The following is an 11,505-nucleotide window of genomic DNA, read 5'->3' on the forward strand; positions in this document are numbered from 1 at the left end:
ATACATACAGATGTATGTGGTCCGATGAATATTGAGGCTCGTGACGGATATCGTTATTTTCTCACCTTCACAAATGACTTAAGCAGATATGGGTATATCTACTTAATGAAATATAAGTCTGAAACGTTTGAAAAGTTCAAAGAATTTCAGAGTGAAGTTGAAAATCATCATAACAAGAAAATAAAGTTTCTACGATCTGATCGTGGAGGAGAATATTTGAGTTACGAGTTTGGTGTACATTTGAAACAATACGGAATAGTTTCGCAACTCACGCCACCCGGAACACCACAGCGCAATGGTGTGTCCGAACGTCGTAATCGTACTTTACTAGATATGGTGCGATCTATGATGTCTCTTACTGATTTACCGCTATCGTTTTGGGGTTATGCTTTGGAGACGGCCGCATTCACGTTAAATAGGGCACCATCAAAATCCGTTGAGACGACGCCTTATGAACTATGTTTTGGCAAGAAACCAAAGTTGTCGTTTCTGAAAGTTTGGGGCTGCGATGCTTATGTGAAAAAGCTTCAACCTGATAAGCTCGAACCCAAATCGGAGAAGTGTGTCTTCATAGGATATCCAAAGGAGACTATTGGATACACCTTCTATCATAGATCCGAAGGCAAGACTTTTGTTGCTAAGTTCGGAAACTTTCTGGAGAAGGAGTTTCTCTCGAAAGAAGTGAGTGGGAGGAAAGTAGAACTTGACGAGGTAACTGTACCTGCTCCCTTATTGGAAAGTAGTGCATCACAGAAAACTATTTCAGTGACACCTACACCAGTCAGTGAGGAAGCTAATGATGATGATCATGAAACTTCAGAACAAGATACTACTGAACCTCGTAGATCAAGCAGAGTGAGATCCGCGCCAGAGTGGTACGATAATCCTGTTCTGGAAGTCATGCTACTAGATCATGATGAACCTACGAACTATGAAGAAGCGATGGTGAGCCCAGATTCCGCAAAATGGCTTGAAGCCATGAAATCTGAGATGGGATCCATGTATGAGAACAAAGTATGGACTTTGGTTGACTTGCCCGATGATCGGCAAGCAATTGAGAATAAATGGATCTTCAAGAAGAAGACTGACGCTGACGGTAATATTACTGTCTACAAAGCTCGACTTGTCGCAAAAGGTTTTCGGCAAGTTCAAGGAATTGACTACGATGAGACCTTCTCACCCATAGCGATGCTTAAGTCTGTCCGAATCATGTTAGCAATTGCCGCATTTTACGATTATGAAATTTGGCAGATGGATGTCAAAACTGCATTCCTGAATGGATTTCTGGAAGAAGAGTTGTATATGATGCAACCAGAAGGTTTTGTCAATCCAAAGGGAGCTAACAAAGTGTGCAAGCTCCAGCGATCCATTTATGGACTGGTGCAAGCCTCTCGGAGTTGGAATAAACGCTTTGATAGTGTGATCAAAGCATTTGGTTTTATACAGACTTTTGGAGAAGCCTGTATTTACAAGAAAGTGAGTGGGAGCTCTGTAGCATTTCTGATATTATATGTGGATGACATATTACTAATTGGAAATGATATAGAATTTCTGGATAGCATAAAGGGATACTTGAATAAGAGTTTTTCAATGAAAGACCTCGGTGAAGCTGCTTACATATTAGGCATTAAGATCTATAGAGATAGATCAAGACGCTTAATTGGACTTTCACAAAGCACATACCTTGACAAAGTTTTGAAGAAGTTCAAAATGGATCAAGTAAAGAAAGGGTTCTTGCCTGTGTTACAAGGTGTGAAGTTGAGCAAGACTCAATGCCCGACCACTGCAGAAGATAGAGAGAAAATGAAAGATGTTCCCTATGCTTCAGCCATAGGCTCTATCATGTATGCAATGCTGTGTACCAGACCTGATGTGTGCCTTGCTATAAGTCTAGCAGGAAGGTATCAAAGTGATCCAGGAGTGGATCACTGGACAGCGGTCAAGAACATCCTGAAATACCTGAAAAGGACTAAGGATATGTTTCTCATATATGGAGGTGACAAAGAGCTCATCGTAAAAGGTTACGTTGATGCAAGCTTTGACACTGATCCGGACGATTCTAAATCGCAAACTGGATACATGTTTACATTAAACGGTGGAGCTGTCAGTTGGTGCAGTTCTAAACAAAGCGTTGTAGCGGGATCTACATGTGAAGCGGAGTACATAGTTGCTTCGGAAGCAGCAAATGAAGGAGTCTGGATGAAGGAGTTCATATCCGATCTAGGTGTCATACCTAGTACATCGGGTCCAATGAAAATCTTTTGTGACAATACTGGTGCAATTGCCTTGGCAAAGGAATCTAGATTTCACAAGAGAACCAAGCACATCAAGAGACGCTTCAATTCCATCCGGGATCTAGTCCAGGTGGGAGACATAGAGATTTGCAAGATACATACGGATCTGAATGTTGCAGACCCGTTGACTAAGCCTCTTCCACGAGCAAAACATGGTCAGCACCAAGGCTCCATGGGTGTTAGAATCATTACTGTGTAATCTAGATTATTGACTCTCGTGCAAGTGGGAGACTGAAGGAAATATGCCCTAGAGGCAATAATAAAGTTATTATTTATTTCCTTATATCATGATAAATGTATATTATTCATGCTAGAATTGTATTAACCGGAAACATAATACATGTGTGAATACATAGACAAACAGAGTGTCACTAGTATGCCTCTACTTGACTAGCTCGTTAATCAAAGATAGTTATGTTTCCTAACCATGAACAAGGAGTTGTTATTTGATTAACGGGATCACATCATTAGGTGAATGATCTGATTGACATGACCCATTCCATTAGCTTAGCACCCGATCGTTTAGTATGTTGCTATTGCTTTCTTCATGACTTATACATGTTCCTATGACTATGAGATTATGCAACTCCCGTTTGCCGGAGGAACACTTTGTGTGCTACCAAACGTCACAACGTAAATGGGTGATTATAAAGGTGCTCTACAGGTGTCTCCAAAGGTACATGTTGGGTTGGCGTATTTCGAGATTAGGATTTGTCACTCCGATTGTCGGAGAGGTATCTCTGGGCCCTCTCGGTAATGCACATCACATAAGCCTTGCAAGCATTGCAACTAATGAGTTAGTTGCGAGATGATGTATTACGGAACGAGTAAAGAGACTTGCCGGTAACGAGATTGAACTAGGTATTGAGATACCGACGATCGAATCTCAGGCAAGTAACATACCGATGACAAAGGAAACAACGTATGTTGTTATGCGGTCTGACCGATAAAGATCTTCGTAGAATATGTAGGAGCCAATATGAGCATCCAGGTTCCGCTATTGGTTATTGATCGGAGACGTGTCTCGGTCATGTCTACATTGTTCTCGAACCCGTAGGGTCCGCACGCTTAAGGTTTCGATGACAGTTATATTATGAGTTTATGAGTTTTGATGTACCGAAGTTAGTTCGGAGTCCCGGATGTGATCACAGACATAACAAGGAGTCTCGAAATGGTCGAGACATAAAGATTGATATATTGAACGGCTATATTCGGACACCGGAAGTGTTCCGGGTGATTTCGGAGAAAACCGTAGAACCGGAGGGTTACCGGAACCCCCCGGGAGAAGTAATGGGCCATATGGGCCTTAGTGGAGAGAGAGAGGGGCAGCCAAAGGTGGGCCGCGCGCCTCCTCCCCCCTGGTCCGAATTGGACTAGGAGAGGGGGGGGCGGCGCCCCCCTTTCCCTCTCCCTCCCCACTTCTTTCCCCCTCCTAGTAGGAGTCCTACTCCTACTAGGAGGAGGACTCCTCCTTGGCGCGCCATAGAGGGCTGGCCGGCCTCCTCCCCTTGATCCTTTATATACGGGGGCAGGGGGCACCCCTTGACACACAAGTTGATCCACGTGATCATATTCTTAGCCGTGTGCGGTGCCCCCTTCCACCATAGTCCTTGATAATATTGTAGCGGTGCTTAGGCGAAGCCCTGCGACAGTAGAACATCAAGATCGTCACCACGCCATCGTGCTGACGGAACTCTTCCCCGACATTATGCTGGATCGGAGTCCAGGGATCGTCATCGAGCTGAATGTGTGCTAGAACTTGGAGGTGCCGTAGTTTCGGTGCTTGATCGGTCGGGACGTGGAGACGTACGACTACATCAACCAAGTTAACGCTTCCGTTGTCGATCTACAAGGGTACGTAGATCACACTCTCCCCCTCTCGTTGCTATGTATCACCATGATCTTGCATGTACGTAGGATTTTTTTTTTGAAATTACTACGTTCCCCAACAGAAGAAGCACCGTCATCCACAAGAGCGCTGCACCTGAATTGATGAAGGGAGAGGGGCAATATATTTAAACACTCCTCCTCACGTCTAGACTATTTTAGTCCTTAGGCATGGGATAGATGTAGGCCGTCGAATCATTTTTATTTAATACTACATTGGCAGGGTTTTAAACTCAAGACCTTTTGGCTCGGATATCATATTGAATTCATGCACAAGCCAACTCATCCAAAAGTCCAAATTGATAAAAGACGGGCAATATATTTCAACAGAGACGAATCCATAGACTCATTGGTCAAATCTGAAGGGGAGAGTTTATCCTAGTTGCCGAGGGATAGGGGCGGAAAAGGGTCCTAGTGAAGCGTTGAATAGCATGCTGACTTCATTTTTATCTCATCAAGGATGGTCCTAAAGCGTGAACTCTATTTTGTTTATGTATGAGAAAACGGTAAAGCTAAATTACAATCGACTGTAGTTTAGCAATAGTCACGTACGATCTCAGTCAGGGAACAGAATACATGTTGTCTGCAAAAATAATTGCCCTTCATAAGATTCGAACCATGGCATCTTCATCCGAAGACGAGGTCAATAACCAACCCGCCAACAAGTAGTCTGTGTCTTATGTAATCCAAGTACTTTATTTGACCTTGTATCAATACTAAATGCGAGTGAAAAAGAAAAAAAAAACAGCTAGTGGGATTTGAGCCTACTAGATGACGTTCCAGGATCGCTTGACTAATTCTCTCTTATGACTAGGTATAGGTACTTTTTGTACATCATTTAAAATACAAACTTGAAAAAAAGAACCCAGCAACCTAGGTTTTCATTAACCCTTCTGGCTATAAAATAGGTACACGTAAACGACAAACTCATATGTACATGATTTTTCACGTGGGATTTTTTCTTTGAAACACATCTTCGGTAATTTGTATGTAAATAGCACGGCAATTTATGCACCTCATGCATGTTAATTGACTTACAGATGTCGTGGTAACTTTGATCTGAGGAACTTATGTGTAAATAACATGCTAACTTACACATCGCAGACCCGAAAACACACTTTCCAGTAACTTTTGTGCATATAACATGCTAATTTATGCACCGTAGACCTTATAAGTTTTGTACAAACACCGCGGTAACTTTGATCCAATGAAAAAATGTTGATAACATCCCCTGATAATTTCTGTGTAAATAACATGGTAATATATGCATTGTTTGACTGCATGTCGTTCGGATCCGTTTACTAAAAGCGGAACGATCGGAAGTTAGCAAAGCCTAATAGCACGGTAACTCACACATCACATACCTGATAACTTATGTACCCCGGTCCTGGTAACTTTGGCGCCGGGGAGGGAGGGTGATAAAATATCCCCGTGGTAACTTTTATGTGAATAGGATGTTAAGTTGGTGACTCACACATCACAAACCTAATAACTTATGTATCGCGGTCCTGATAACTTTGGCATGGGAAGTGGGGGTTGATTAAATATCCCCCTGGTAACTTTTGTGTGAATAGCATGATAACTCACACATTGCAGACTTGATTACTTATGTGCACTCACACATCGCAGACATGATAACTTATGACCCCAGTCCTGGTAACTTTGGCGACCGGGGGGGGGGGGGAGTGGGTTGATGAGATATACCCCCGATAACTTTTGTGTGGATAGCATGATAACTCACATGTTGTAGACCTGATAACTTATGTGCCTCGGTCCTAGTAGCTTTGGGGGCGGGGGAGGAAGGGGTGATGAAATATACCCACGGTAACTCACACGTTGCAGACATGATAACTTATGCACCCCAATCCTGGCAACTTTGGCGATGGGGGGGGGGGGGGGGGGGGGTTGATGAAATATACCCCCCGGTAACTCACACACCACAAACCTGACAACTTTTGTACCCTAGTCTTAGTAACTTTGGCAACGGGTGTGGGATGTGGGAAGGTGTTTAAAAAACCCCGAGAACTTTTGTGTAAATAGCTTGGTACTGTACGCACCTTATACGTGATAACTTATGCATAAATACCACGACAACTTTGACCCAGGGTGGTGGGAGGGAGAAATTAGTTTGAAAACATACTCCTCCCGATAACTTCCGTACAAATGTCACGATAATATACGTACCATAGACTTGATAACTCATGTACAAACACCATGATAACTTTAACCTTGGGGGTGGAAGTTGTTTGAAAACATAAATTTGATAATTTATGCATAAATAGCATGGTAATATATGAACCACAGACATGGTAACTCGTGCACAAACACCGCGGTAAATCTGTCCCGGAAAAAATAGTTGTTGGAAATGTACCACGGTAACTCATGTGTAATAACATGATAATAGACACACATCCGAGCTGATAACTTACTTAACCCAGGCCCGGTAACTATTTGCACGGAAAAAAGTCGTCAAAACATATCAACATGGAATCTAGTTTCGTAAGTCTTGTCGCAACTGATTTTTTATGTGAAAACGATTTTCTAATCAGACCGACGCTTTGACCTATAACACATTTAAAAGTTTTAAAATATGTAGAATCAAGGATGCATCCATTTTTTCCCTTCTAATGCATGCATCCATGTGCATGTGAAGAGAAAATTACAAGAACTATCTTTTATGTCCCAGTAATTTCTGCGTAAATAACATGATAACTTATATACAACCGTATGATAACTCGTGTAGCACACGCGTGGTAATTTTTGACCTGAAAAAAAATATCGTCGAAACATACCAACATGGGATCTAGTTTCGAAGGTCTCGTCGTGACGAATTTTTTATATGAAAACAATTTTTCAATCGGACCAACGGTTTGAGCTACAAAATATTTTAAATTTTCGCATTGGGAAGAATCTTTGATGGCATCATCAATTTCGTTTTTTCTGCATGTACGTATATGATTAGTAGCTGCTAATTAATTGCTAATGGACAGTCACGCATAAAAAATAAAAAAAAGAAAATAAGATGAAGCTAATGCATGCATGCAAGCTAGGGAGAAATCGTGGGGATCTATTGCTTAACTTCAGTACGTGTGGAAGTTAGCACAGTCCATGAGAAAAATATATACTAGCAATTTGTATGGACTGAGTCTCACATGCAATGTCTTTACCGAGTCCAAATGCACCACTTATTTTCCACAGAAAAATAAACCCGCTGTCGTATTGGCTTCTTCCCGGGAATTAGAATTTTGGAACCCAACCAAAACATTAGCCAATCTATGTTGCCCTCCCGCAAGCTATATGGTTCCAAACCAAGCATAGGCCTGTGATTTTGCCAAAATGTTGGCAGATCCAAAGGCTACAACCCAAACAACCAAAGCAAACATGAAATGTGATGTCAATCCTTACCAGCCCAAACATACCATATAAGCCGTGTGATCTTTTAGCTAACAAAAATACTAACTGACGAACATTCTCTCAGTCCCTAAAAGGGCATGTCAAGCGACACATTTTCTTGCTAGTTTGAGTTGCGACGTGAGATCAAACGGTGACAGTTTTAGAAGAAAAATGTCTTCTTTTGAAGAAACTGTCATGCTGTTTTGAAGAAAAATGTCATACGAATCGGAAGAAACAGCCAGAAAAAAGTTCGCAAATGTCATCCCTCCTGGCGAAGGTTCTCTATTTTGAACAACTTCGCTGGTAATTTAGCTGTGAAGAGATGACGATTTCTTCGGAACAACATGGCAGTTTCTTCAGAAAAACACACTTTTTGTTCAGAATTGCCATCGTTCGAAACTGCCAGAAAAAAGTGTTCACCTGCCATCCACTTCTCAGCTGACGTTCGTCAGATAACATTACAGCAGCTAAAAAGGGGGAATGCGATGACCGGAGAAACTTCAAAGTAAAACAACGTGGGTCTTCCAGTAATAGGAGTAACAATTTAACATTTCCACAAGCTTTATAATAAAAGGAGCCATATAATAAAAAGGCACATACACACGGAGCACCGCATCTACAACTTCGATGGTGCTCTAGAACTCCGGCCTTGTATAAACTTCTGCATATTTGCGAATTGCTCCTTTGTCATGCCATTGTAATAGTTGACAGCTCTTTCCTGAAACCATAGCACCAATGCTAACATTAGAGGTGTGTCTTCACTGAGTATTGAAAGTTGGAAACTATAACAAGAGCAATTTCCGTTTCTTTCAGCTAGAATGCTCGCCCCTATCAAATTAAGACTTTATACGTTTCTAAGAACACTATTTCTAATGTACAATAAATATACTGTGGATGCTAACATATGATCTGCCGAGTTCTTCATGACCATATATCGGTTAAAAGTTTGCACAAAACAAAGCTGGGATTGCTAAAGAGATCCTTGAAGCATTTACAGCTCAAACTGGATTGGTATCAATTTCCACAAATTCATCTTAGTGCCCATATGACAACTGAAGAGAGCGTTTCTGTCTCCCGAATGACCCATGACCTCCTTTCCTCAAACTTATCTAAGATGACCCATGCCAGGCAAAACACTTCCCCAAGAATGCATATCTCCCTACCCTTGATGATTTTTCTTTTTCTTTTACGGAAGTACCCTTGATGCTATTGACTAGGGGTGCAGAGCGGTGCCCGATCCGCCCGCTTCGTAGTATACACAGATCAACTTAACTATAATTTCCTCACCCAGATTTAACTTAGTTTACACTATTTTCCTACTTATGCGGGATAAGCGGGACGCCCACTTGCATCCCTACTATTGACCGAAGACTTCTAGTGTCCTCCGTGAATCATATCATTATTATGGGAGGTAGGTTAACCTAAAGTCTGTTATCTTTTCAAAAGATGTATTACAATGGTTTCCAGAGAAGATTGATAAAATATCATTCTACTGCAAGAACGGCAACAAGGGTGCAATAGCTGAATACATAAATAGCAACAAATAAATTTCATTTTCTTTTTCCTGTTTCAAATCCCAACAAGGGCTACCAAAAACAGGAACACAAATTAACTAGAATGCATGGTCGTTGATACCGAAGAGGATTTAAGACTGTAAAGCAGTTTCATGGATATTCTGTCAAATTTCTAGTGTACCAAATCAATCTAATTCTGCCTGGTTTTTCATTAACACACTGTTGCTAACATTCACAAGATCACCTCAGAGTTTCATAATTTCAGCACCATATAGAATGGAAACAACAAATATTGGCTGTAAGTTAAGCCATGGATACATAATTGTGTCATGCACTTCATAAATTCGCACCTTTTCAAGAGCTCGGGCATGTTTCATGTCCAGCTGAAGCCCATCATTTATAACTGACTTGTATAGCACCACCAAGTTGCGGTTATTCCTCGCAATGGCCTCCGCGACCTCTATGGCCTTACTCAGCACCTGACTATCATCCACAATGTGGTTAGCAAGCCCCCACTTCTCAGCCATTTCAGCAGTGACAGGCATGCAAGCTAGTGACACTTCTCGTGCTCTGTTTGGCCCAATGAGACGAGAGAGCTTCTGTGAAAGACCCCAAGAAGGAAATATCCCAAACCTACATCAGATTGGACAAAGGCTGATTAGAAGACAACAAGCAAAGCACACAGATGAAACGGCAATGGCATGAGCAGGGTTTGTAAGTTGTAGGACAGTGCAGACACGCCCAAATTCAGGTAGTACAAACATAGGTGTTGAACACTAGCAACTCCAATGTATAAAATTTCCCCATACTGAATTGCAGGAGTACAAAAAGATTTGCAGCAAATCTTGTGTTTCATTTGCTCTGCCCACAGAAGAATTTCACTGGCATGGGTATATTGAGTTCGAGTGAGATTTTCCAGCTCAACTAGTAGTAAGAAGTTTTAATTAGCGTCTACTGAGAAACTAAACAGATTGACCACCAGCCAAGTTGGATTTTACTTCCGTGCAGAAATGAGATGGAGAAGCGTGTGAGGAGAGCTAGCTCACTTGGCGTGGGTGTCGAGGAATTTGGCGGAGCGGCCAGCGACAAGGAGATCGCAGGCGAGGGCGATCTCGAAGCCCGCGGTGACGGCGAACCCGGCGACGGCGCCGACGATGGGCTTCCGGCAGAGCTCCATCTGGGCGACGGGGTTAGCGGCGGGGTCGTTGACGTCGCCCTTGAAGACCTCCTCCGCCGCCGTGAGGTCCACCCCTGCGCAGAAGGAGCGGCCGCGGCCCGCGAGCACCACCGCGGCCACGCCGTCGTCGGCGTCCAGCCGCCGGAACGCCGAGGCCAGGGAGATCATCATCGAGCGCGTCAGCGCGTTCAGCGCATCGGGGCGGTTGATGGTCACCATGGCGACCTTGGACCCCGGGCTCGCCGGCTCGACCAGGATGAGGTCGCCGGAGTCCGGCGAAGTGGCGCCCATCAAGCTGGGCGGATGAAATCGGGCTAGCGTCTGGAGTTGGTTGATCGATCGCAGCTTGGGACCATGTGCTTGTGCAAGCAACCTTTTGACTTTTGAGAACTATACTCTAAATTGCGAAGTGCTGCACCGAACTGAAGAGTCAGGGCGGTTTAGCTTTGGTCAAGCTTTACAAACTTTGACTAAATTTATATACAAAAATATTAAAATATACAATAACAAATCAACAATACTAGATTTATTATTAAATATATTTTCACATCGTATACATTTATTATGATAAATGTCTATATTGTTTTCTATAAACTTGGTCAAACTTTATGAAGTTTGACTTCAGTCAATTTTAATATGCAGAGTAAATAAAAATGGAGGGAGTACTAGTCTACTATCACTATAAAAGAAAGAGAGGGCGAAGAACCAAATCATCCTATCCATCAAAACCTGCAATATGATGGTCTACATCCCTCCAACATACTAAACGCGTTTTACGCTTTAATTACCCATCATTGCCATTACTTAATTAATTACCAATCATTGTCATTGGGTTAACATCGTTCCCCGACCACGTCGCTCCCCTCTGCCCTCACGCAACCAGCAGTTTTGGCACCGCCCCACCCCTCGCCCGCCCTCTTGCTACAGCCGTGCCAGCCATCGCCTCGACCGCTGCCGGAGAACCTCCGCCTGTGCCTCCTGCGCTACGCACCGCCGCGCCGTCCGCACCCGCGCCTCCGCTCCGGGCTTCCTGTTGATAAACTCGAAGGCCGCGGAAAACGAGAAGACCACCAACCCTCCTCCGATGCATCTGAGAGCAGGTCGTCGCCCCGGGCGATCCACTTCCGACGGACGCAAGAGTAGGTCGCCGTCCTCGCCGCTCCTCCGACGGAGACGAGAGCAGGACGGTGCCCCCGCCGCTCCTCCTCTGCTGTCGCATGTAGGCCGCCGGTCCTCTTCC

General features: G+C 43.4%; 1 protein-coding gene across 1 annotated transcript; it reads right to left on the bottom strand.

Moving 5' to 3' along the window:
* Positions 1-8,073: 8,073 nt before the first annotated feature.
* ECHIA (enoyl-CoA hydratase/isomerase A) lies at positions 8,074-10,680 on the bottom strand. The gene is made up of 3 exons (XM_048695414.2): positions 10,135-10,680; positions 9,439-9,721; positions 8,074-8,292 (listed from the first exon to the last, which is right to left on the bottom strand). The coding sequence occupies exons 1-3, from the start codon at positions 10,554-10,556 to the stop codon at positions 8,191-8,193; spliced, it is 807 nt and encodes a 268-aa protein (XP_048551371.1). The 5' UTR covers positions 10,557-10,680; the 3' UTR covers positions 8,074-8,190.
* Positions 10,681-11,505: the final 825 nt, after the last annotated feature.

Source organism: Triticum urartu, chromosome 4A (genome assembly GCF_056163025.1).
Source record: "Triticum urartu cultivar PI428250 chromosome 4A, HENAU_Tu73, whole genome shotgun sequence".
In the NCBI taxonomy this organism is placed as follows: Eukaryota; Viridiplantae; Streptophyta; class Magnoliopsida; order Poales; family Poaceae; genus Triticum; species Triticum urartu.

What these genes read in the sequence shown, in the direction of transcription:
- ECHIA (XM_048695414.2), bottom strand. Translation starts at nt 10,556, where the DNA reads ATGGGCGCCACTTCGCCGGACTCCGGCGACCTCATCCTGGTCGAGCCG. An exon ending in TTCCTCGACACCCACGCCAA is followed by an intron (nt 9,722 to 10,134) that starts GTGAGCTAGCTC and finishes AATCTGATGTAG; the next exon opens with GTTTGGGATATTTCCTTCTT. An exon ending in ATGCCCGAGCTCTTGAAAAG is followed by an intron (nt 8,293 to 9,438) that starts GTGCGAATTTAT and finishes CTATGGTTTCAG; the next exon opens with GAAAGAGCTGTCAACTATTA.